Source organism: Cyprinodon variegatus, unplaced genomic scaffold, assembly GCF_000732505.1.
Source record: "Cyprinodon variegatus isolate N-32 unplaced genomic scaffold, C_variegatus-1.0 Scaffold221, whole genome shotgun sequence".
Taxonomy (NCBI): Eukaryota; Metazoa; Chordata; class Actinopteri; order Cyprinodontiformes; family Cyprinodontidae; genus Cyprinodon; species Cyprinodon variegatus.
In genome coordinates this window covers 1,062,536-1,086,973 of record NW_015150674.1, presented here as the reverse complement: position 1 = coordinate 1,086,973, position 24,438 = coordinate 1,062,536, and the positions used below count along the sequence as shown (strand labels likewise).

Genomic DNA, 24,438 nt, shown 5'->3' with positions numbered 1-24,438 from the left:
TGCCTTGATCATGGAACAAAAGCCTTAGTTAGTTTTGGGGCTCTGTGTAAGCAGACATACTTTCAGATAAAAACAAATTTCAGTACACATTCTGGTATTTGATAAGAATACGATTTAAAAAGAGCAGAAATAGTTATGTACCACTACAAAATAAGACATTTTCACAACTTTAGACCTCTGAAATGTACATTTAAAGCAGACAACAAACTCCCACACCTGAACCGTGGATCAGCCAGCACAAAAACATGTTTGTGGTTTGACCACAAAAACAAGCAATCTGAAATATTTCCCTATTTACTGAATGGTGATATCTGATTCATAGCTCATGGATCAGTTTGTGGTACAGATTTAACCACAGTTAAAATACTACTGGCTGCTGTGCTACATTCCACTGTGCAGTAAGCCTGAGTTCCACTGCCTTTGAAAGTTCAAACTGGAAGAAAGAAAAACATTAAAAGCTATGTCACTTTAGGGTACTTTCTAAAGGTCATTTTTAGAAGGTGGTGTACCTTTGTTTCACTTATTACCATTCAGGGATGATCGGACATCCACCTGACTGATTAATTGTGTTGCTGATGTTTTGTTGCATATAAAAAAAATCATCTGCAGCAAAGTCATATTTTCCATACAGTTTCTTTCACTTATGCCGATTTGAACAGAAGAAAACCAGACAGGCAGTTTGTGTTCTTTGTTTCCATGTATACTCAGCTGGGAAAAATATTAGTTAGAAAATACCTTATTATGTATTAAAATCAGTTGGAAAGTGTCTGAACTACAGGTTATTTTTGCACTCATACCGTTTTAGAAAAATAAAAAGAATGAGTCTTCTTGCAGCAAGAAGGTCATGGGTCAGGTCTTTCTGCATGGGTTCGAACTGAGAACCCTGGCTTCCTTTTAGGGCCCCAAAACATGACTATATTGCTCTTTGTTATGAGTGTGTGTCAGTCTGTGGAGCAAGTAGAAAGCAGTATCCCTATAATTCCCCACTAGTGAAGTTGATATTGAATTAATCTGCATGCATGGTTGCTTGTCATGCGTCTCTGTTGTCCTGTGATGGACTGATGACCTGTCCAGGATCGACCCTGTCCCTGCAGATAGGCACCAGTTACCATGCAACTCTGCAATGATAACCGAGAAGAGACAACAGATGAATGATGAAAAAGCTTTAAATGCTGTTTATTAAAACTTACTTAAGAAAAGAACTGAAAAGCTGCAAAAGTAAAACTGTTACCTATTTTTCCTACTATAGGTACTTTTACATTTTTCACATTTTTTACATTGCAATATAACAGCATGAAAAAACTTCATCATTTGTATTTTATATGATTAACCAACCTAATGCATCTGTGGCACGCAAATTGACTGAGCCTCCTTACATACCATTAAATGTTTGTGTTGCGAGGTCACCGTCAGACCACAGGAAATGTTGACGTTTTTGACATTAATATATCAAGCATTTAAACGAAAATGCAGAATTCAGCAAGCACTTTATTTGCATAAAATGTTCTCCATCTGTTAGCAGTGGGAGATATTTATGGTTTCTGGGGCTTTGGTCCTCGTAATTAGAACAGAGCAACTATGTTTTAGTGGTTTTGGGCTTTGGTCATGAGTGATTAACAGTCTGTATGGAGTGAAGAAAATTTCCCATTTCTACAACCTCTGCAGCCTTGGATAAAAGTGTAGAGCAGTTGTCTGATAATGAATCAACATTCAAGCAGTAAATAGCTGGAGTGGAAGGCCGTGGTCCAGCTGTTGGCTCCATCAAAAGAATGATTGATTCCCAAAAACTTAATGGATTTCCAAGAGGAAAGAGAAGTGTTTGTAATTATTTACAGTTATTTCAGCTATTTTAATTCTTCCCATGAGAAGGAACCATTAAACCAGTTTTCTATTTTTCACAGCTTAGTCATTCAGTCATATCAGAGTAAATGTCTGAGGCAAAGAAATACCGATTATGCCACTTTATTACACAAGCTGTGCTCTCAGACTGGTTATTTCCTTTGCTTGTTAAATAACACTATTCCCACAACATTCATGAAGATTTTTCTTTTTTTTCATGTTCTGGAAACTTAAAAGAGAATATATACAATCATAATTAATGCACTTAAAGGTACAGTGGAGGATGTTCTTTTTCAGGGTGGATCATCAAAACAAGTGGTCCTCCTAATTGTCAATCATTCTGGTGATATGTTTACATAAGGCTGTCCTACGTGCTCGTCCCCATTTTTGCTTACTGGAGGTGAGTCTGACATACTGGAAAAATTGCAAATCTTCTTTTGGAAAGTAAGCTTGTATGAGTGACGCAAACAGCGTGAAAATTTGTATAAATCCACCGCTATACCTTTATCCTTTTCCTCATGTTACATTACAACAAATCTGCAGTGTATACAACAGATTTTTTTTTTGTTGTTGAAGTTGGCAAACAGACAGATTTTTCTAAGTGTTTGGTATAGTTCGGCAACGTAGCCCTACTTTGTAGAGCAAACCCTCTCTGCAGTAACCGCTGCAGGTCTTTTAGGGTACGTCTCCATCCCTCCACACATCTAAACACACAAGATTGGTTCATTTCTCTAAAAAAATAATGGAAACTCTGACTGATTCTAAAGCATTTGCGACAAGAATATTAAAGTTTTGCTGCATATTATTATCAGTTGAATTTAGATCTCTGTTATTCTAACCCCTAATCCTCCTTTACATAACAGCTGAGGCTTCATGCTTCATCTGGTTATCCTGCTTGAAGGTGAACCTTCTCCGGTAAATTACATATTTTGCCGCCTGTTGCAGGTTTTCTTTCTGTATTTAACATGTTGACAGATAATCTGACCAGCTTCCCTGTACCTGCTGAAGAAAGTTATAATGCTGCCACCATCTGTATCTCCACACCAAGGTGCTGAGTAGCCACCTGACCAGAGCTCTGCTCAATCAACAGATTCTCCTCCCTGAGTCGTGGATGTCTTTAGCTCATCATCATGGATACTTCTCTGGTCTATTCCTTGTTCTTTCACTATTGTTCCTAACAAACCCATGAAATGGGAGATTAACTTTCATTCAGTCACAGTCTACCTACTTTTAAAGACAATTTGTTGCACTTAAAAACAAGCCTCACTTAGCTTCAGCTATACAACAATCCCAATTAACTTGAGTTAAAGCTCCTGGTTTTCTTTTGCCAAAATGTGAAAAACGCTCAAAGTTTGCAGAATGAAATAGAAATGTCCCTCTGCTTATACACTTCTGCATTTTTTGCAGATTTTCCTTTTTTTGCTCCAATAAAAGATTAAATATTAGGCTATAGGTGTGCAACCTAAATATAAGTTAATCAGATGTTATTTCATAGCCTTGTTGAGTCTTAAGTTCCTTTTCTCCATTCCTGTTTTCATCAGTAGTTTCTAAAGAACGCCTCCTACCAAGTGCTCTGACTGATATGGGATCTACTACTTCAGATACCTTGACTGAGGTTTAAAACGTGTTTTAAGCGACTGTGAACAGTAAATCAATGAGACAAAGGCACACATTGTGGGCACTGAAAGAGAAAAAAAACTGGGTCGTTTCACACGGCCCTGTTTTGTTACACAGAAAACAAACAGCAAAGACTACAATGAGTAACCTTCCCAGCAATGCTGACACACAGGAGGACACATAGTTGCACACAAGTAGCGGACAGAAAGAGGCGGGTTTGTCAGGTGATGCTGTCGCCCTGTCCCTCCCTCTTATGGAGGGCTGTACTTCAAAAGTTCCACTGCTTTGAAAAACAAACGCCCACACATGTGCACATGAAGCTATCTACTTCCTCTGACTGTACATGACCTTCCCTTTGACTGCCTTAGGCAATAAGAAAGACGCTACTGTATATGTGCCCCCTCCCTTCTTCTCACACAGATAAAAACACTTACTTTCCATCTCTCAGAAACTAATTATAAAAGAAATGTGGGCCGATCAAGGGATGGATGTTTGAGACAAAAGAATGTTTCAGGATTCTGCTGTCAAGTCCCCCTAATGCACCCCACAGCACACACACACACATACCTCTATAATGTGCAGCCACAGAGGCAGGGGGAACGGTTGTGATCCCACTTGTTGTTATGAAGCAGGAATCTCCCCGTGTAGTTTTAACAGCCAGGGAACATTTGATTTGCTCAGCCAAGCGAAAGTTGAACTGTGTGTGACAGTTCCCATTGAGAAGCAGAGACCAGGAATGAGAACAGGGTTTGAATAAAACCCAAGTGGACAACATCAGGAACAATACTTCACATTTACCCACATGAATATAATATAAAGCTGCATGTTGACAAGCCAATGGTGAAGTAAATGTAAAACATTGAACCATTCAGACCTAACTCTTCAAAGCTTTGCAAGAGATTGAATACAGCGTGTAACAGTGAAATCCAAACAGGAGACTTTGCACAAAGATGGCCTTTAAATAAAGAATTACTTACTAAAATAAAATTAAAAAACATAGTGTCTAAACCAGACCTGGAGAGATTAATCCATGCATTTGTTCTCAGCAGGTTAGACTATTTTAAAAGCCTGTTCTCTGGCCTTTCCAAACGAGCTGTTAGACAACTGCAGCCCATCCAAAATGCTGCTGCTTGAGTCCTGGCCAGAACCAGGAAATATGACCATATTAGGCCAGTGCTCTCTGTGGCTTAAGAGATTAGACTATAGAGCATCTGTACTTTACTCTATGACTCTACAAGTCTTGTTCATGGTTTAGCACCAAAGTACATCTCTGACATTTCAAATTTGTATGCACCACCTCAGGCATGGAGATCCTAACGGAGGGGTCTCCTGGTGGTTCCTAGAGTCGCCACTAAACATGGTGAGGCTGCGTTTTAGTTTCCGACATCTGGAACAGCCTCAGTGAGGACCAGGGGCGGAGCTAGATGGGGGGCCGGAAGGGCCATGGCCACCCTTAGCCAATCGTTGACCAACCCTTCCATTTTTTTCCCCTCTAATACAGACGTTGACAGCTAAAATACTCTCAAGTGGAATATTTAAAACATTTAAATTTTACATATATTAACAATTACATAAGAACAAAAACACTGGTTGATTATGCACATTAATAAACTAACATTAAAGATCATAAGTACGGAATTCATGCTCTTTTCAGAACTAGATTTTGTGTTTTATGGGGTAAAGAGAAAATTATGTCTCCCTGCAAGTCATCTAGGAGTCTTATCTAGATATTAGTACATATATAAGTAAATATCAATTTTATGCATAATGATCATTGATAAAAGTGGGTAAGTAATGACAATGGAAAAGATGTTCGCCCCAGAACTCAAACCTAAAAGAATTGTATCCATTATACCTTTTATCTAGAAAGCCCGGATGTTTGAGTATATGTGTCTATTTGTTAGCAAAGGCTGTAGGAGAGTATAGTTTGTCTTTATTTACAAAATATGGACGTTGTGCTCGTTAATTTTCCTGTTGAACAGTGTAGATTGACCCTGAGGTTCTGGTGCCTATCTACTTTCGGCCCCCCTCAGTGTACATTGGTTATTGCCTGGCCACCCTTATAGAAAAATTTCTGGTTACACCTTAGGTGAGGACGTAAAAAAGCCTCAACCTTGACTAGGTTTAAGTCAAAGTTGAAAAGATGCCTATGGCAATTGATACTTTTAGTATATAATATGTATTTTTTATTTATTTATTTGTATTTATTGAATTTTTTTATTGCATTTGTATTGTTAGTGTGGCTGTTGGGCACGTTGAATTGACTTATGCATGAAATGTGCTGTATAAATAAATTTGCCTTTTGCCTAAAGAACATGAAACCTGCATTCTGTTCTAAAGGTGCTAAAGCTGTCTTTGTTGCTAGTAATCCAGACTTGCTTTTAATCCTTAAAAGTCATGATCAATCAGTCACCATTCTTTCTTCTGTTTTTTATAAGTAACAAAAGCAGATCATTAGACTTGAAGACAATAGGCAATAATGTGTTCAAGAAATATCAAAAAATAAAGCAAAGAATTGTTCAGCAGCAAAAAGATTGAAATTTTTCCATCAATTCTGCTAAACGCACATTTTTCCTTCTTTAAACTGTTCTGATTGTGATTTCTATGTTCAAGCTAAAGAAACAAACATGTTTATGATATAAAAAATATACTCTATGTGAATATTTTTATTATTTTGGAAGCAAAACATTGGTTTCCTCCATACATTTGAGGTACTTTTAAAAAAAATCATTAAATCAATTATAGTCTGAGTGGCTTAACAAAGCACTCATCTGTAAATGTTCTGAAGAGCATTGTTGGATATGGCTCTAAAAGCCGGCATGAAAGTGGAGAAAAAAAGAAAAGGACAAAGAATGAACCCTAACAATCTTTAAATCTATAGAAGGTGTCAGACTAAGTATAAAATCAAGCTGAGACAGAATCATGCAGCCACTATTCACTGAACTCTGAGCTGATTTTATACCAAGTAGACCTACAGCCTCAGCCAAAGTTTGTTCACAATAACAGGCATTACAAGGAAGCACTTCAACACCTGTACTTTTTCAGCATATAACGTTATGTCATAAGGTTAAAGGAAAAAACATTTTTTCTTGGCATGTTTTTTTTTGTTTTGCAAAAGAATTGCTTTAAAGTGGCAAAATCCAATACGGCTGCCAGATAAATCACAGTGTAGAGATGGCTTCATGGATTAATGGTTATTTGCACCCCTGTTGTATCCATTCTGTGTTTTGTTCTTTTCAGTCAGTCACCACCTGTGCTGTTATAACTTCTGCTGTAGTGAATCTGTTTCTCCTCTGAATTAACAAAATGCAGCTTGCTTTGTTCACTGTAGTTAAGTTGTGTAATTGAGCACCATTCTAGCAGTTCCTACTAGTTTTTAAATTACAAATGGATCACAGCTACGTTATTTACAATATCATCCCCAAATCCAAGCTCAGTTAAACAGCATTAGTAGCCTCCTGTTTTAAACATATTTATTCAAATGAAGGAAAGCTGACTGTGCTTATATATCTAGCCATTTAATTCTTTTCGGTTTGGTCTGCATCAAAATTCCATATAAACTAGTAACTTTCTCAATGTTTACCTTGTAAATAGTTGTTGCCAAAAAGCTGCAGATCATTAAAGGTGCATGTGAACATAGGCCTTGTGGTAGATCTGTCCAGAGTGCAAGCGTCAAAAAAGATTCACTGCTCAAATGAATACAGGAAATACATAAATGGATACAGGATTTTACAGGTTTAAACTTTTGCCTGCTAAATTTGGTTTTTTGAACATTGAAAAGTGTCAAATATATGTTTTTTATGTATTTAGGATTTTTTTTCTAGATCGGTTTTGGCAATCAACCATAAAAACCTTCAGATTCCCCTATAGTGAAACATGGTGGAGGCAGTATCATCCTGTGGGAGTGCTTTTTGGAGTATGACAGGAAATCTTGAAAGGAAGGTTAATAAAGCTAATCACAAGCCAGTCCCAGGCTGCTATATTTAATACATTTAGCAAATTTCACCGCAAATCTGTACAAATGTGTGATGAATGCTGCCTGTTAACAGTTAGTCTTTATAGTTAATAATCAATAAAAAAAGGTTTCAGCAGAGAGTGCTTCCTCACTTTTTAATGAGTGTAAAAAAAAAAAAAAATTAGGATGTTTGCTATTGCACTGCTGCCTTCACTGTAAAAACCAGCGCTGTCGCACACTGATGCTCTCGCTCAAATTAACCGCCTACCAATTCCGCAAAAAGAAGCAAACATATACAGTGTGACACACACTTCATCTTTAGAGTCTGTTTTGCACTAATTACAGTTGGAGAGGGATTTTCTTTCTCATGGGGGTTCTTCTCTTCATCTTCCTGCTCATCACAGCTCCACTTCAGGTTTGCAAAACTCATTATTGAATTTAGAGGAATTTTTATACTTCAGGTTAAATATTCAGCATTCCTGAAGTCTGCATCATATCCTAATTATTCCTGTATTGGAAGTTACAGTGCCTGTTTATGTCTCTGCCACACTGAGTCCATTAAAAGCAGCTTTTAACTTTCTAAACATGCTGAGTTTATACTGAACAAACACTTTCTCCATATATACTGTCAGCATCAGCAGATGGTTTCATGTCATCCATCAGACACAGATTAATGGCTGTGATCTGCTCAGACTTATGGCTGAGGAGGATGTTTGTATGAACATGAAATGAGTCTAGACACACTCTAAGAGACACCTAGAGAGCAATGCAGGCTCTCCAATAAAACTGTTAGTGACTTTAGATCAGTCTTCAGGTAAGCTCTTCGGGGGGGCAGGTTTTTGTTGTGTTATGCAGGTTTCTTTGAGCGCTACAACCTAAAGGCACAGCAGGAAAAAAGGAGTTTATTTAGGTTTGCCTTAGTGTATATGGAGGAAAGTTTTCATATAAGTTTCTGCATTTGTTCTAAGCGTAACACGCAGGACAATGTATGAATCATGCAAAACAAAGTATGCATTTTTTTTTTTTTACCTTTGCTCTCGTTAAAAGCTAGGGTTAAAAGTTAGGGTGACATCTTTCTTTTTTTTTTTAAACATCTCACCCTAACTAACGTGTCAAGTAACAAAGTACAAATACTTTATTATCTTACTTTACTAGAGTAATTATTTTGTAGAAAACTTTTTACTTCTCTTCCTTAAATTTTTTTGCAATTATCTCTACTTTCTTCTCCTGACATTTTTAAATTAGACTCATTAGTTTTTTTTAAAGCAAATTTCGTAATGGCCTGTAGGTACAAAAACAAAAAATAAAAAACAGCAATTATTTGTTTCATCCAGACAATTTATTTGTGCGTGGACTGGACCAACTAGTTGTTTGCCACACACCAAAATTATATAATGTTATTATAAAATTAAATTCGCCATTGTTACCATTAGTTCTAAAACTAAGTAAGAAAATTAAGTATACGTAAGTTATCATCAAGAATTGTAAAAAAAAAAAATAATAAAAAAAATAGGGTAGTGCAGTAACCACTATAATGTTTAAAGCTTCTGTTCTTAACATTTTTCCTACAATTCTTTCACTTTTATACTTTAAGCAGTTTTAAAAATGGTACTGTTACACTTTCACTTGAGTAAAAAGCTTATGTTGATACTATAACTTCTACAAAAGTTTTTTTTAACAGTAGGATTTATACTTTTACTTGAGTGTTAAAAATGAATACTTTTGACACCTCTGCACCCTAATGGGAAAATGCACTAAATAACTCGAGCTCAGCCCGTTTTGATGGAGAGCATCTGGAAACAGCAAATTTCACATCTTTATAAAAACTCGATCTAGGTATAAACTTTGACTAGACCGTGGGTTCTCTAAATTCTGTGTCCTGACATCAGTCATTGAAGGCATTAGCTAGGTTAAGTAAGTTAAATTATTTAAGTTGACTTCATGCTGAGGAGGTAATTCAGACATTTGATTTAGGTGTGGAAGCAGGGACGCATCTAAAAGGTGCAGAACAGCAGACATGAGAGGACTGAAAAGGAGGAATCCTGATCTAGACTAGTTTAACCGAGGAGTAGGTTTTGATTTAGCACATTGTTTTATTATAACCATCTATGTTCAAAGTATTTCAGAGCCTTTAGAACTTTTTGTTTTCCTGTCCTGCTTTTAGCTCAAACCTTCCACCCACCTACTTATTGCTGCCCCAACTATTTTACTTTTGTGTGCTGTGTTTAGCAGTTAGGGACAGAATTGTTTTGTTCTATGGTAAAATGTTTTTACGTCGTTCTAAAAGTTATATTTTGGTTTCATTTAACTAGAGGACTTTTACCATATCTCTGCTGATTTCTGCACGGATTCCTTTAACTGCAAATGGAATTTCTCTATTTTCATTTATTGCTACTGTGCAATAAAAATCAGGAGGGATGGACTATGCAACAATTTACCTTATATTAGATGAAACCTCAAGAAGATACACTAAATTTTATGGTTGTAGCATGTCCCAATATGTAAAACTTCAAGGAGTGTAAATACTTCAGTAATGGACTACTTGCATCTAACTGCCCACAGCACTGAATTCAAGGAATTGTTCACAGTCCTGTGTTTGTTATGGAAAAGGCTTTTCTGATATAGGTGGTCGAGAAGATAAATTTGGGTTGAATTGCACTTAAAAGAATGGCCTTCAGTGGGAAAAACATTACTCCCACTAAAACAGCTTGGGGTTTTCTACTGAAGCAGTTCATCAATTAGATGACTTCTCTCGTTTTTTTTTGTCTACAAACCCTTGGAAAAAAAAACTGATAGCAATTATTTTAGATGCTGCAACAGCTAGCCATTGCATTTCCCCTTATCTGTATGCATCTAATGTTACCTGCAGAACTTGTCTGCCAGCGATTCTGACTTTCTGCTTTTGACTTGTTCCTCCAAAAAAAACAACCTTTAAATCATGCATGCCTTTTTGTCATCTTTAAACCGATTAAAAAATGACTTTTTGATAATCAAGTGCACATATTGCCTCACTAAGCATGTAAAGTATCTTTAAGTCCAGTTAAAAAAAGTGCTGTTAGTGTTGTAATAAGATATCAAATGCAGAAATGACTGTTAAACTGCTTTGTTTATCTATTGAAACGTCAGTACAGGGAGATTTTCTCACATTCTGTTTGACTCAAGGTCTATTTCCCCAAACAAACAGCAACATTATCTATCCTGTTTATGTGCCCTTTACTACCTTTGACGGAAGAGCCGTGTGATAACGTATTTGAAGCTGATATCAACTGACCAGGAAAGGCAGATGTTTAACTAAGAGTGACTTACCAGCAGTTAAGCTCAGAGCTGTGAGAATCCAGCTTTAGAATTAACTCACTCTGGGTTCATATTTATGTAAGATTTCACACATGATCAAGATTCACTGTAGTTCAAATGAAACCTTATTCTTTTTGCTAAATTTTAGTCAGTTCTATTTTAATCTGAACCGTTAACATCTGGATACCTGTTATGTAAAAAAAGCATAAATGCAGCATTTAAGTTATATTTCTGGTGTTAGTACTTAACATGTTATTTGGCGTGTAATAAAGCTATGTTAAAATCCAAAAATACAAACAACACAGAGAGGCTGCAACTAACGATTATTTTTGCAAATCGATTGATCAATAATCGGATAGCCAAAGGTTTCTTAAAGGCTTTTTTTTACAAAATGAAACCAGGTGAAACTAAAACTTTTCCACTTAAGTTCTGGATAATCATATTGACAGAAGAAAAATATTTTTTTTTTATCTTAAATGCGAAATGTTCACGTATTTTTTTTTTTTTACAATTTTGGTATAATTAATGCTCTAATTGGGTCATTCTGTCAGCTAAAGGCTTGTTATACAGTCCTTATACTTCAGTTAATGATTAATCGATTACTAAATTAATTTATTATTTCAATAATTGATTAATCATGATTAATTGGATTGTTTCAGCCCTACAGAGAAGTATGAATAACTTAACCATAGGTTAGCAAACTGAGTCAGCAAATTCAACATTACTGATGTTGCTTTATAACTAAGCTTGATCAGGTGTCATCTTAAATACCAATGTTTAATTGTGATTTCTTTTTGATCAAATCATGCATAGGATATGATTGTGAAACTGATGAAAATGTTTTTTGTAAATACAAATCTAGAAAGTTTGTTGTGCTTTTGTATTCAGACTCCTTTACTGATTTACTCGAATAAATGCAGTGCAGCCAAGTACCTCCAGACTTTAAAGGAGGTGCATAAGAACATTGCTATTACCGGTAGTCTGCTTTTGTTTTTCAGATAAGTCATTTTGGCACACCGTGTATGGATGACATGGAGTATATGAGCACAATGTCTGGACACCTTGTATGTATATATATATATATATATATATATATATATATATATATATACACCTGAAAAGAGATAATTTACTTTTTTTTTATATAAACAGGTTACAAACGTTTCCTTCCTCTACAGCATTTTCAAACCTGCTCCTGGATTACAACTACCCTGCATGTTTTGAATCTCTCTCTGGTGCAGCAGACCTGATTCAAATAATTGCATGACCTCCTTAGCAGCTTTTAAGTGTTGTTGAGCTCTGCTAATTGTTCATTTATATAAGTCAGGTGTGTGGCAGTGAGGAGGAATCTGAAACATGTAGAGCAATGCTAATTTAGGACCAGGATTGAGAACCACTGTTTTAGTAAAAAAATAGGGTAAAGTGCATTAATTTCACTCACTAAAATAGTTAATTTGTTGGAAACATATTTTGTACCATCATTATGAAATAATCGGAACCTTGGTTATAAGATAAAAAAAAAGAAAAATTATTAGCCGCCACTTCTGCAGTTAGTTTGCGATTAGATTAAACAGCCAGATCAGAAAGGGATATGCAAATGTGAGCTTATAGTTCATTGGGGAAGAAAATATTATCTTTAACAACATTTCATTTTCACGTGGTTTTTGTTAAAGCAAAGAGTCTCCTGATGTTTTTTGTTATGTTTTTCCTCTTCAAACAATCCTAATGTGCATTCCTGCTTACAAACTTTAGAAAATGGGATGTAGATCAGATCCATGTTTAGAATTTGCTTCAGGTGACTTTATCAGTGCATATAGGAAAACGATCATAAATGCTGGTGTTGTGATGGACTTCCAGAGAACCATTTGCTACTTACGTCATTATGTTTTACAAGATAGTTGATAAAGTCTTATAAAAATTAAACTAATTGGAGAAAAGAGAAACAATAACCGTTGCATGACTCGATAAAAAGTAGGTTAATGTGGTGAGGCACACTAGTTACATGCTAGAACAAGATCAGAAATTACATCTAACCAGAATGCTGCCATTCTGGTTAGTGTTTCAAGCAATGGGCTCAGTTACAAGCCGTCATTTTCCACTGTGGTAAATACCCACTTGAACACTTATATTCCTTTGACAGGAAGGTGGTTTGTGGGGTCCCTAAGCTGCTACTTTTTTCAGACTTCCTCTCCACTTTATAAAGTTAGAGCCATCACTACTTTTCTCTTGGGTTCAAACTGTTTTGCACCAATGCAAAGTTCAGCACTTAAACCAAATCTTTCTCTCAGCTACATTATTCTTACATTTTCTTTGTACTGCCATAGAGTGGAATATTCATCTTGGCAATACCTCTGATCATAATCTGTATAGGAACACTAGGTTAACACGAAATCTAAATGAGCTGCTTTTAAATGATTGTACAGAAATATTTTATTTACAAGACCTTACCATGTACTTTGGAATCCATTTTGGAAATTACAATGCTGAAGTATGAAAAATATATAAAATTAGGATATTTACCGGGCAGTTTAAAGAACAATAAAAAATTATTTTTTTTTACCTAATCTGCAATTTGTTTTCACTGTCAGAAAGACAACAAATAACTAAACTGGGTTTGAAGCTTCAGGTTCTAGTAATAAAACATAACATACTTTGTCATTCAGACACATTTTATTTCCCACAATAAAACAAAATGTACACAAAAGTTAAAATACATTCATTGTGATAAAAATGAAATACAGACATACAACTAAAAAATAATGTGCTAAGAAACAAAGTTAACTTTCAGTATAATATAACAGTAAACAAGCCTATATGTTGGCAATGTAGAAAAAACACTGACCCCCAAGAGGCCTCTTACCAACAGAAACCAGAGCAGGGTGGTTTCTATCTATTTTTTTATTTTTCTGCTTCCAGGCTTTAGAGCCACTAGAGTATATCAGGAGGCTTAAAAAACAAAACAAACAACTATATAAGCTTAAAATTCAAGCATTCTTTGATGGCTTTTGTAGAAAGGAAGAGCCAAGAAAATCAAATAAAGGATTAAGTTATTTAAATGAACTAAATTAACTATTTAAAACCAATCAAAAGCTTAAAACATCAATCACTTTTGTAAATGGACTAAAATAAAAAAAAGCGGCTCACTGAGGCCAAACATCAATTAAAACACCCGGGGTTGGGGGGTTATTGATGATCATCTCCCTTTCTTTGAGCTTTTCTCCAGCACCCAGTCAACAACCTGCAAACACAGACAATGAATCAAGCAATGGGATGGGAATTATAGAAAGACAATCCAACTGGTGGATGATGGCATTACCTGTTTTACGTTACTGTTGGCTGCTTTTTTCATTTCATCATGCAGACCCCGAGATGTCTTCAGATCCTGGGATCAAAGAAAGAATACAAACTGATTATAGGAGGGAAAACTCATTAGAGGTGAATTATTCACACTCGGTCTAAGTTAAAACAACATGTTGCGAGTAGGTAAAATAAATTGATGTTAGCGCAGAAGCATCTGTGCTTTTTTTTCTCTCTCGGTTTATTTTTGATCCAGAAAGGTGATTATTTCACTTTGTTCATGCATGTCATTATGAAGCCTGTGGTCGGCCTCGTCCCAAAACATGTCATTCATTTTCTAAATTTAAGCCCCTAAAATGCCAGCTTTAGTGATGAAAGATTTATGTTTTCAGAAGAATGTTTTACAGAAAAGTCATGAATAAATTGTTTTACCTGCGTCTCTTAGACAAGCAAATGTGCCATTTCAGAAAAAGAGTACTGAATCTTAAGAGAACTAAATTTTTTCTCTTTTCTTTTAAAAATGGAAATGTGATGTTCAGCTTTACAATAAGTAACTATTTTGGTGTTTAAGAAGCATTCTTTTTTTGTTTTCATAAAACAAAACATCAATTTCTCCTGTTACATACAAATAAGTGAGCATTTCTGGGTGGGTATTATGTACTTTTATGTCCTTTACTGTGACCTACAGGATATTCTGCCATCAACTCTCCTTGAATCTGTTGAGCCCAAAGACTTTTATAAACACGTTCTGCCTGAATATGCTAACTTTTATATCTGTATAAAGGTGGATAGATGAATAAGTTTCCTGAGGAATCCCTTTTGCAGCTGTTACTAGGCCTCAGTCATGATTGTACAAAGAAAAAAGAAATTAGCATTTTAAGCCTTTTTTTAAATAAACATTGCAAAACGCCATGAAAACACCTTTCAAGACCCAGGAAAAAAATAAATAAACTGATTTTAAAACATCGTGACTATAACTGAAACAAATCACAACTGAAAAAATTGAAGGACATTATTTCCACAAAAGGTTTAGCAGGAAGTGTGCCAGGAGCTGCTGTCGTTTCGCCACTTTTATTAAGTGAAAAACACTTTTTTCACTAAAATGGAAATCTGGTCGAATAGAAGTACTGATTTCCACTGCAGGGCTCCTCCTGCAAATGGCACAATGCATTAGCATACGATTTACCCCATGACATAAAAATCAGTAAAATGAAAGAAAATGACCTGAATTATATCCGTTTCCCTCAAATATATTTAAATTCCATTATTTGAGTCGCTATTGTTTGGTGAATCAATGAATATGTGAATGACCTCATCGTCTCCTGAAGAAAACTGCAGAGGGAATAATTTTCAGTGAATAAGCCATGTCTAAAGCACAGTATTATCTTTATAGTAATTTGGTAACTTTTTCTAGAAATATTAAAGCCCAAATAAATATAGATAAAAAAAATATTAAAAATGTGACTATGTTTTGTGTTTGACAATGAAAAATATCATCTCATAATGTGCCTGGGGGGGTAGGCGGAAGATGTTAAACAGGCTGAGATTTATTTCCCTAATCTGATTTCATCGACAGCAAAACCGCAGACATTTATTTTCTTCTAGTGATCATCTTTCTAGTAACTGATGAAACCAAGCTGATTCTACATGTTTTATATAAATATATGAATAAAAACAGACAATATTTGAGCACCAAAATGAAAAATGGCTGTGATAAAAGTTGATGGGGGAAGAAACTTTCTTCAGTTTCCACATGGGATCATACATGTTATGCATCAATTGGCATTTTCTTCCAAACATAAGTATATATTCATTCATTCAGCTATTAAATTATTATAACTAAATCATTTTTTTTTGCTTAACATAACAATACCTTTAATAAGGACCAGAGTGTTCATAGGACTTGCATTTATGTTAATTGTTCCATTAGACCTCATTGTAAAGTCTAACCACATGTGAATGAATATATATTATTAAAGTAAGGTAGATTGTCTTGATTTCCATAAGCTGGAGAAAGTGATAACAAGAAAATAGCTGCAACCCTAAACATGGAAAATAGCTGCAACCCTAAACATGTCCATTTCAATGGCAGGGGGGGGGGGGGGGGGGGGGAGCTGTGTAGGGTAGAAAAACATAAACCTCGACGGTTTGGAAGATTTTCTCCCAGTTGTTTATGAAAGTAATATAATTTTAAAGACAAGATTACTTGGAAGAAATGTATCCAAACCTGTGATACATGAAGCGACTAAATAATTTTTAGGAATAAATGTCTTAAGAGTTGCCAGGTAGTGGCAGTACAGTATGTTTGCATATTTTCTACACAATTACAAGCCTGACCAATCAGACTAATGTACAATGGGTACACAGGAGTTTATTTTTAGTCTGGGAAGGAGTGCGTAGAGCCCGATTTCAAAGATGGGACTAACAGAGTCAGTGAAAACTGTTTCGATTCAATACGATAACTCTGGATATGATGCATAAACATTTTTTTCATTTAATAGAAAAACAGAGTTAATGAAACGTTAATGATCTAAACAGCTCTTTCAGGACATAATAATGGCCATCATTAAAAAATTGCTCGGTTGCATGCGCAATTGTTAATTGATCGTTTTGGTTACAAAAAGCACTGTTGCATTATGGGCCTTCCTTCTGCATTGTGACTGGTACGAGTCTGAGCAATACAGGAACTAATTTCCACCATGTAGGCCAGTCTGGCTTGCAAGGCTAGAAAGTTCTATCTTGCTGTGAAAAGTAAAAAGGAATAAACTTTTCTGTAATATTGATAGTGGGGCTCAAATTCTGGGATTTGATTAAATTGGGGTATTACAAAGGGCGCCACTACCTACTTAAAATTATATTTTTTATCTACTCACATTTGAATTTCCCTTTAATGTTGGATTAATGCTATAAGAATGTGAAGATACAAAAAGTTGATATATATATATATATATATATATTTCTCCAAAAGCTCCAGTTTCAAACAGTCTTCTAAAAGGATCCCAAACAAACAAGATAAAAGCCTTTGAAGTACAAGAGTCACATAAATAACGTTTTAAACAGAAGGAAACAATGGCACGATAAGGACAGCAACAAGACAAACCTTAAGGTAGAACTTGGAGATATCAAACAGCCTTTTGCTGCAGGCCTCAAAGCACTCATGCTCGGCTGTGATCCCATGGCTTTTCAGCGTTTTAGCTACAATCTCCTGCAGCATCTGAGGACAAACAAACAAGTATTAATACAACAGTGGGAACATAAAAAGTAGCTCTGTTTATTCCCCAACCACTGACTGCAAACTCAGTTCACAGAGATTAATTTTAGCACAGCTTTTCTTTAATAAAAGAGAGAATGTCAAAAAGTCTTTACTTTGGGGGGACGTCCATGCGTAAATAATCGCCTTTTACATTCACAGCCTGAGCTTGCAGGTACAAACATGGAAATATTTCACTGGTGGTCCTGACAGGGGAAAAACATTCCTAAAATAAACGGATCCACCTTTTAATCTCGTCAGAGCAACGGCTCTGAAGAAGCACCATAAATTATTGTGAGAAATCATCAGTCGTTTCAGTCTCAGGAGGAGTGGAAAGGAAGCGTTTAATCTCTGTCCTGAATAAAGAGAGTGATCATTGTTTCCGAATGGGGCCAACTCTTCTCCTCTTCAGTTGCATTTTGGTGATAAGCGTGTTAGCATAGTAATCAGAAATCAAATGGAAGGGAGGTCGGGATGCAGGGTGTCCACTGAATGTGGGACCAGAGAATCCATGCAGAGTCCTGCCTGGATAGCAGCAGTGGAAGCAGGGAGTAGGTGATGGTAAACTATATGCTGCAGCATTACAATGCAACCCACACACTCAAAGTGATCGTGGAGGAATAAATAAAATATTTATTTCTACTGGAGCTGTTGCATGGCGCTCATCTGTAGCAGACAGACAGACTGTGGGTTTGATTGTGTGTCCATCTGCTACTAGAACCAGTAGCAGACTCAGGCTGGTGGGGGAGGAATATTCAGCTGTTTGCAAAACAACAAAAAAACAATAATATCAATGTAAAAAAATAACCATTTAAATACTGTAGAAATTTCAAAGAAAACAAATCTGAATCTTAGATTCAAAATGACCACAACCAAAGAACAAATGAAGCTACAGGTTTTCCTTCAAGGTGCCAGGTTTTTTTAAAACAAAAAGGGAGAGAATGTTTTCTTTGTGCTGCTTTAATGTACTGATATTACACCTTATATAGCTCGAAAGACTTACATAGTTTGAGGAGATGTTGTTAAAATCATCTAAAAAAACTGTTTTTAAAATCCCTTTTTTATTCTGAGAACATATTGCTGAGATAACAATAGGAGCAGAATGAGAGCCAGTTATTGACAATTTTAGTGAGATTCAATCAGACTCTTAATGCTGTAAAATCTAGTGATTTTCTTTCTATAAACTGAATATTGTTTATAATCTCTGTAGGTGGAAAAGAAAAATACTTGATTGATCTAGTGTTCAGTTTAAGGGAAAATGAAAAGGCTTTTTGTTTTCACCCATTGAAGTCTAATAACAAATGTGCTTCACAATTATATAAAAAAAAATAATAAAATGTAGGCCTCATTCTATGCTATTGTCCTTCCTAAACATATTACATATATTTAAGTTGGGCATTTTTAGTTGGGGACTTTAAATTATGTATTTGAAGTGGCTATTTTTCAGGGCTTAATATTTACAAAACAAAACGTTCAACCTTTTTAAAAATCATAAACAAGGTGAAAGTGTTTCTTTTTGTGTGTGTGTCTTTCTCAAATAAACAAAAATGTAAATGTAGATAGATACACCCTTAAAAAAGCCACAACAACAAAAAAACTACTTTATGTAGCCTTCTGTAGTTTTAATGTGCTAGGATAACAGTTACATAATTATGAGTTTGGGAACAATGCAGAAAAAATAGCACTAACTGCTATAACCTAGTAAAATGCATTTTTTCCTGCTTAATGCGAAGAAATGTACATCTGTATTTTGGAAAAAGACTCACAGACCGAGCATAAACCAATGGCTGCAGGAGATGTTATCTCTCCTCCCTCTGGAAAAAATCATGTATATATTAAAGGAAAAACAGGACCTGTTTGAATCTATTTGAAACTCCTTCATTAATTATGTTAAGACTCTGAATATCTAAAAAAAAAAAAGTGCAAGTGATTGAAGAACAAGTGAACCGCAGTTCCCCAAGACAATTTATTGGAGGACAAATACTGTCAAATTTAATTCTCATTATAAGAGGCTAAGCATGAAATGTGATGAGTCGCATTGGAATAAATGTTGTGTGAAGCAATTGTTGTCTGTATTTTATTTTGACTTGAACAGTAACATTACTGTTGCTGTGATTATATTCTGTATATTGTTCAAGATGTTTGTTTAAATTGCTAAAATTTGAATTAATATATTTGGGGGGGGGGAAATGCATTTTTCCTTTTTTAGGGTCAATACGTGGTCTCTGCAAAATAGAAAATAGTCACCATTTTCATCATTAAGCAGTTAGCTTCAGTCTAAACTTTTATTTACTTCTTTCTAACATCTGCTAACTGCAGAGGCTCCATTTGTAGCTCTGTGAGTAAAAATCATCTTACAATGATGAATCATAGCAAAATAAAGAAATGCATTTAGATTTAAGCTAAAGTAAAGAGTATCTGTGAGCTTATAAATGTTGACCGGACAGCATAAGGACACATGTATTACTCACCCTATTGTGCTTCTGGGAGCGGGACTCTTTGGCAGCTTTGTCCTCAGCTTGACCCTGATTGACCTTCTGCTGCTGGACTCTAGGCCTCTCAGGACCTGGCAGACACGCCAAACCTGCCCAGTAAAATTGGAAATTTTAACATAAAGCAGCCAAAATGATAGAAGAAAAAGGACACAGTCTGGTCTCTAGTTTCTTCCAATGCTTCAGATTGACTTCTACCTGATGGCCGTCTGGTGGCTGAGGAGGTTGAGGCAGATTGGGATCTGTTCGCTTGCTGCCGTAAACACCTTATAGCCGGATGTGTACCGCTGCTGCCACTGCTCTGTGAACACAGCGAGTCACTGCTCTCTGACTTCACCAACCTGGATAAACACACAGCAGTACTTTTAATCTTATTCAATCATCTCATAATCCACCTGCTCACACTAGATCCAAATATGACATCAAACCTCTTGCGAGGGTAACCTCCTGCTACATCGGTGTCCCAGGACCTGCGTTTCAGAGAAGCTACATCATTGTTCTGCAGGCTCTCCCCATCTGGAACACTTCCTGGTTCTGACATAACAGCAGGTGAGGGGGCAGGACTTAGGGCAAAGGGGAGAGCACAGGGCTCCTTGGAACAGGTCGTCTGGGTCTCATAGCGAATCAGTCGAGACTGGAGACGTAAGAAAGCCTGGTCTCTGTCCAGGGATCGCTGGTTATCCAGGCAGAATCTATGGAAACAAGCTCTAAATCTAAGCTTTTAAAAGTGGTTTTCAGGAAATTGTGATGAGGGCTCTATAGAGACTTACTCTATGCCATGGTAATGAGCTGATGAGGCTTTGCTGAAGGGCATCCTGCTGATCCTTCTGGGAGACAGGTCTGGTGATAACTGGAACATGTTATTACTGCAGAGAACAAGAAGAGAGTAAAATTTTATGTCTTGTTTAGGCTTCATTTACACATCTACTGATGATGCTCAGTGTTTTTTGCCAAACCTTAAAGGCTGAGCATTTGTATTGAGTCCTCCTGATTCTGATACACTAAGAAAAAACAGGGAAAAAATCTGTACACTGCTGTAACACTGCTCAAACTGTGAGAAAGTCTGTGGAGTGTGCTTTTATATGAATATCTGGGAATGTTACGTATCCAAAACTGAAAGCTGATTTTAAAGCTTCACATTATTTCTAACTCTAGAGACGGTTTACAGCAAACCAGGGAAAAGAAAAAGAAAAAACAAAAATGATCTGAAACAGGATCACTGAAACCTACCCTCTGCTGATAACCAGCGGTTGTAAATCCCCGATAGGCAAGCCATCAGATGTGAAGTGCTTTAGAAGTTCTTTGGCATCTAGTAAAGCAGATGAGGCCCTCTGGCTGTCTTTGGGCCCCAACAGGCATTCACTGGATCCTGGGCCTAGCAGACCAAGCCTAAAACATGTATACATATCAATTATGTATACAGAATTATTAATTATGAGCTAATTTTAAAGAAAACCATGGCTTACCTCTTCCTCTGCCGTCTTTTCTGCAGGTTTTCGATGTTGTGAAGGACAGTTCTCTCAGGCCAGTCAGATGGCAGCTGGACACTGGCCTTTAAATCTGAAATGAAAATGTGGAATTTAGTTAGAACAAATGTAAAGAGTAGTAGGAGTCATCAAACCACTTTTCACAATTTCAATAAGCTGAGTGGAAACCTATAAATGTATGTGGTCAGAACAGCTTACATCAAACAACTAGAGAGGAAATGTAGACTTGTTGATAAATACATGACATAAGTATTCACATTCCTTACCTTTTACCCCATTTGTAATATCACAAGTTCTACCTTTTTGGGTTGTGTTTTGTTTGGGTATTTTCATGACAGGCTAAAGTGAAATGAGTACAAAATCTCAGAAGTGCAGTGCTGATTTGTAGAAACCCTTTCTGCTGGAATTAGTTTGCCTTGAAAACTTTAACGCATCTAAAAACTGAAAAATGTCCATTGTTTATTGGACAATAACTCAAGCTGATCTAATTTAAAGGAAGGGAGCCTGGGAATATGTTCTAAACTAAACCAATCCAATGCAAAGCCAGAAAAAGGTTTTAGATCATTACCTTTATTGAAGATGAACTTCCAACCTAGGCTCAAATCGCCTGCAGCCTTTAAAAAAGATTTTCTTGCAGGATTGCCCTTTGTGTAACCCCATCCATGGTCTCATCTACTTTCCTGTGCATGCTATAATGCATCCCCACATAGGATGCTGCAACCACCATGTTTCATAGAGTCCTTTTGCATATGGCATGCTAACCAAAGCACATTCTCTCACATGTAAATGAACATGTCTTTTAAGAGTTGAAGCCCTTACCTACTGTGATTCCTACACCTGCAGCCACAGTTGGTAACCCCATGCACAAACACATTTTTATTTTTAGTTTTTTTTTTTTTTTATATATATTGCACACTCACTGTGGTACAGATAGCATTTGCATTTTGATTTATTTTGCAGTATCAAAATACATTCGTTCTAATTGTAGCACCTTCATTGAGTTAATTCTATTGAACACCTTTCAATATTTGTTCTGTTTACTGTTTTGTCAGTGCTATGGGGGGGTGGTGAAAGAATGAAGGACAGAAAGAATGATGGCCTGTGGAAAGGCTCACTTTGATCCAAGCAGACCTGATTGGTAAAAGATCCACCATTGGGGAGCAGTGAATTTTTGAATCTTTCCATAAGGGCTTTGGTTTTGTTATTTGCTTATTTGGTTACCTGTATAATTAGCTATTAGTCATTTAATTAATATTTAAGTTAACTGGGTGTTAGGTTCATTTTTGGTTACATAAAGCATCAGTTGCTGTTTCCCCTTCCTAAGTCTGTCAGTCACTTTCTTTTAGATCCTCAAACACAGATTACTTTGGAGGGGTTTGTCACCTAAAAACTTAATATAAATTATGCTGTTTCACCATCAGAAATAAAAGGCACTGTCCAGAGCTCTGCGAAACTCAACCTCAGGTGTTCACTTGATAAGTTATTCAAGGTTGGAGCATACAATACAGCAGACTAGAAAGAGAAGAGAAGCAGGACATATTCATCATCTTGAGATGTGGATAGATGGCCTTTCACAGCTCCTTACAAGAGATAAAATTCCTACTGTCACAAAGAATAAGTAAGGCATTATACAGGTGGCATTATATATCAGAGGTGAGAAGAAATCTGTCACAGATCATGAAAGCAGTTTCAAGGAGCAGAAGCTGCTGCATCATAAACAAACAGAGCGACTTTGCCATGAGCTGTATAATTTAAGCAACAGAGCTGCTTGATGGATTAGAAGAGTATCTGAACTTTCCCTAGATACATGTCAACACGCAGAGCTTTTGGCAGAATAGGGTTCTGAATGAAGGAATTCGGGGCATAATATTACTAGCTCTGCACATTTTCTTGTACTTGGACAGGAAGAGCATTAAACGGCATTGAATACGATGTTGGCAAACTGCTGGAATGTACGCAAGCACAGGGAATTGCCTGAGGGAGGAAAGTTTTCTTGCTGGATGAAGAGATGACACTTTTCCCTAAGAGTTTATCAACCCACCCTTCCTCTAACAGAGGATGGAAATGGGTATATCGGTAAATAAAACTCTGCCCTTTAGTCTGCTCATCTGTACGCACTGTCAAAATCTTATCAATAATGCTCTTTATTCTTACTGGTTGAAACATGACAAAAACTCAACTGCTTCTCTTGTGTGATGTTCAGGAAACACTTCATTTATGCAAGCGGTGCAGAATACAGAATATATAAGACACACATTAAAAAGGCTATTCCTGAGAGAAATTTAGATGATTAATTGCTCAGCTGAGGCGGTTTTTCTAAATGCCATCACACATGCAGAGTAAAGGCCTCAACCTGCAAGCACAGAAGATTACACAATAAAAATAATGATGGACAGTAAAGCAAAGGCTCATTTCCAACTAATGCGACACCATTTATGAAACGAAAACAGCTTGTCATCTGGGTCTAACAGCCCTAAAGCGACATTTGTAGAACGAATGCTATTTAGCTTTAATTCCCTTCATTCCAGTTTATTTGAAAACCATAAAACCTTTCCTAAAATGGTCACCTGGAGAGCTAACATGATGTAAAGGCTGATGTGCTAATATGCATCCAGCATAGTAAATAATATGGTGGGCTTCTTGTGTTCTAGTTAGAGTAAAGCCGACTGAACAAACTAAATCCTCATAAAGATAACTCAACTTTTTATACATGACAGGATGAAAGGACAAAAGAAGTGTGTAATTTTTGTCTGTGTTTTTCCCCTTGTCGGTGGGATTTCATTGGTTCGTACCTGCAGGTTCAGCTGACTCACTGTTTGACAGACATGTGGCCACTGTTGGAAGAGTGGAGTCCATAATCTTCAGGTACTGCTCCCTGGCAAGGTTCAGTATGGCTTTCAAGTGATTGATGGGGACCGAGCACACGCCAGAAGCTTCTGCTTTCTGTCCTGGTTAGAAATAAACAATCAGAAGCAGGTTTTGGTTCAGGCAACATGATAAAGTTGAATTCCTTTAAAAACATGTAGCTGCATGTTGGTGAAGATCATTCTCAACAAAGTAACCCCATTAAAAGAGTTTTTCCTTTTTCCTAAAATAAGTGCGTTTTCTTTTCTTGAACTGAAGAAGTGAGACACTTTGCCAATGGAACAAGATAATTTATATTTAAAATAAGAAAAAACAATTTTATTGTTTTATTTCAAGTGCATA

At 36.3% G+C, this 24,438-nt stretch overlaps 1 protein-coding gene across 1 annotated transcript in view; it reads right to left on the bottom strand.

Annotated features, from left to right (window-relative positions):
* Positions 1 to 13,361: 13,361 nt before the first annotated feature.
* The window catches only part of mtbp (MDM2 binding protein), a 34,908-nt gene continuing 23,831 nt past the window's right edge, over positions 13,362 to 24,438 (bottom strand). The window contains exons 14-23 of the mRNA XM_015380731.1: positions 24,024 to 24,179; positions 21,211 to 21,304; positions 20,975 to 21,133; positions 20,515 to 20,610; positions 20,173 to 20,436; positions 19,943 to 20,085; positions 19,724 to 19,836; positions 17,103 to 17,216; positions 14,022 to 14,087; positions 13,362 to 13,943 (exon numbers count right to left, since the gene is read on the bottom strand). Coding sequence (XP_015236217.1) covers positions 13,899 to 13,943; positions 14,022 to 14,087; positions 17,103 to 17,216; positions 19,724 to 19,836; positions 19,943 to 20,085; positions 20,173 to 20,436; positions 20,515 to 20,610; positions 20,975 to 21,133; positions 21,211 to 21,304; positions 24,024 to 24,179 — 1,250 coding nt within the window. The 3' untranslated portion in view covers positions 13,362 to 13,898. The remainder of the gene's footprint in view (positions 13,944 to 14,021; positions 14,088 to 17,102; positions 17,217 to 19,723; positions 19,837 to 19,942; positions 20,086 to 20,172; positions 20,437 to 20,514; positions 20,611 to 20,974; positions 21,134 to 21,210; positions 21,305 to 24,023; positions 24,180 to 24,438) is intronic.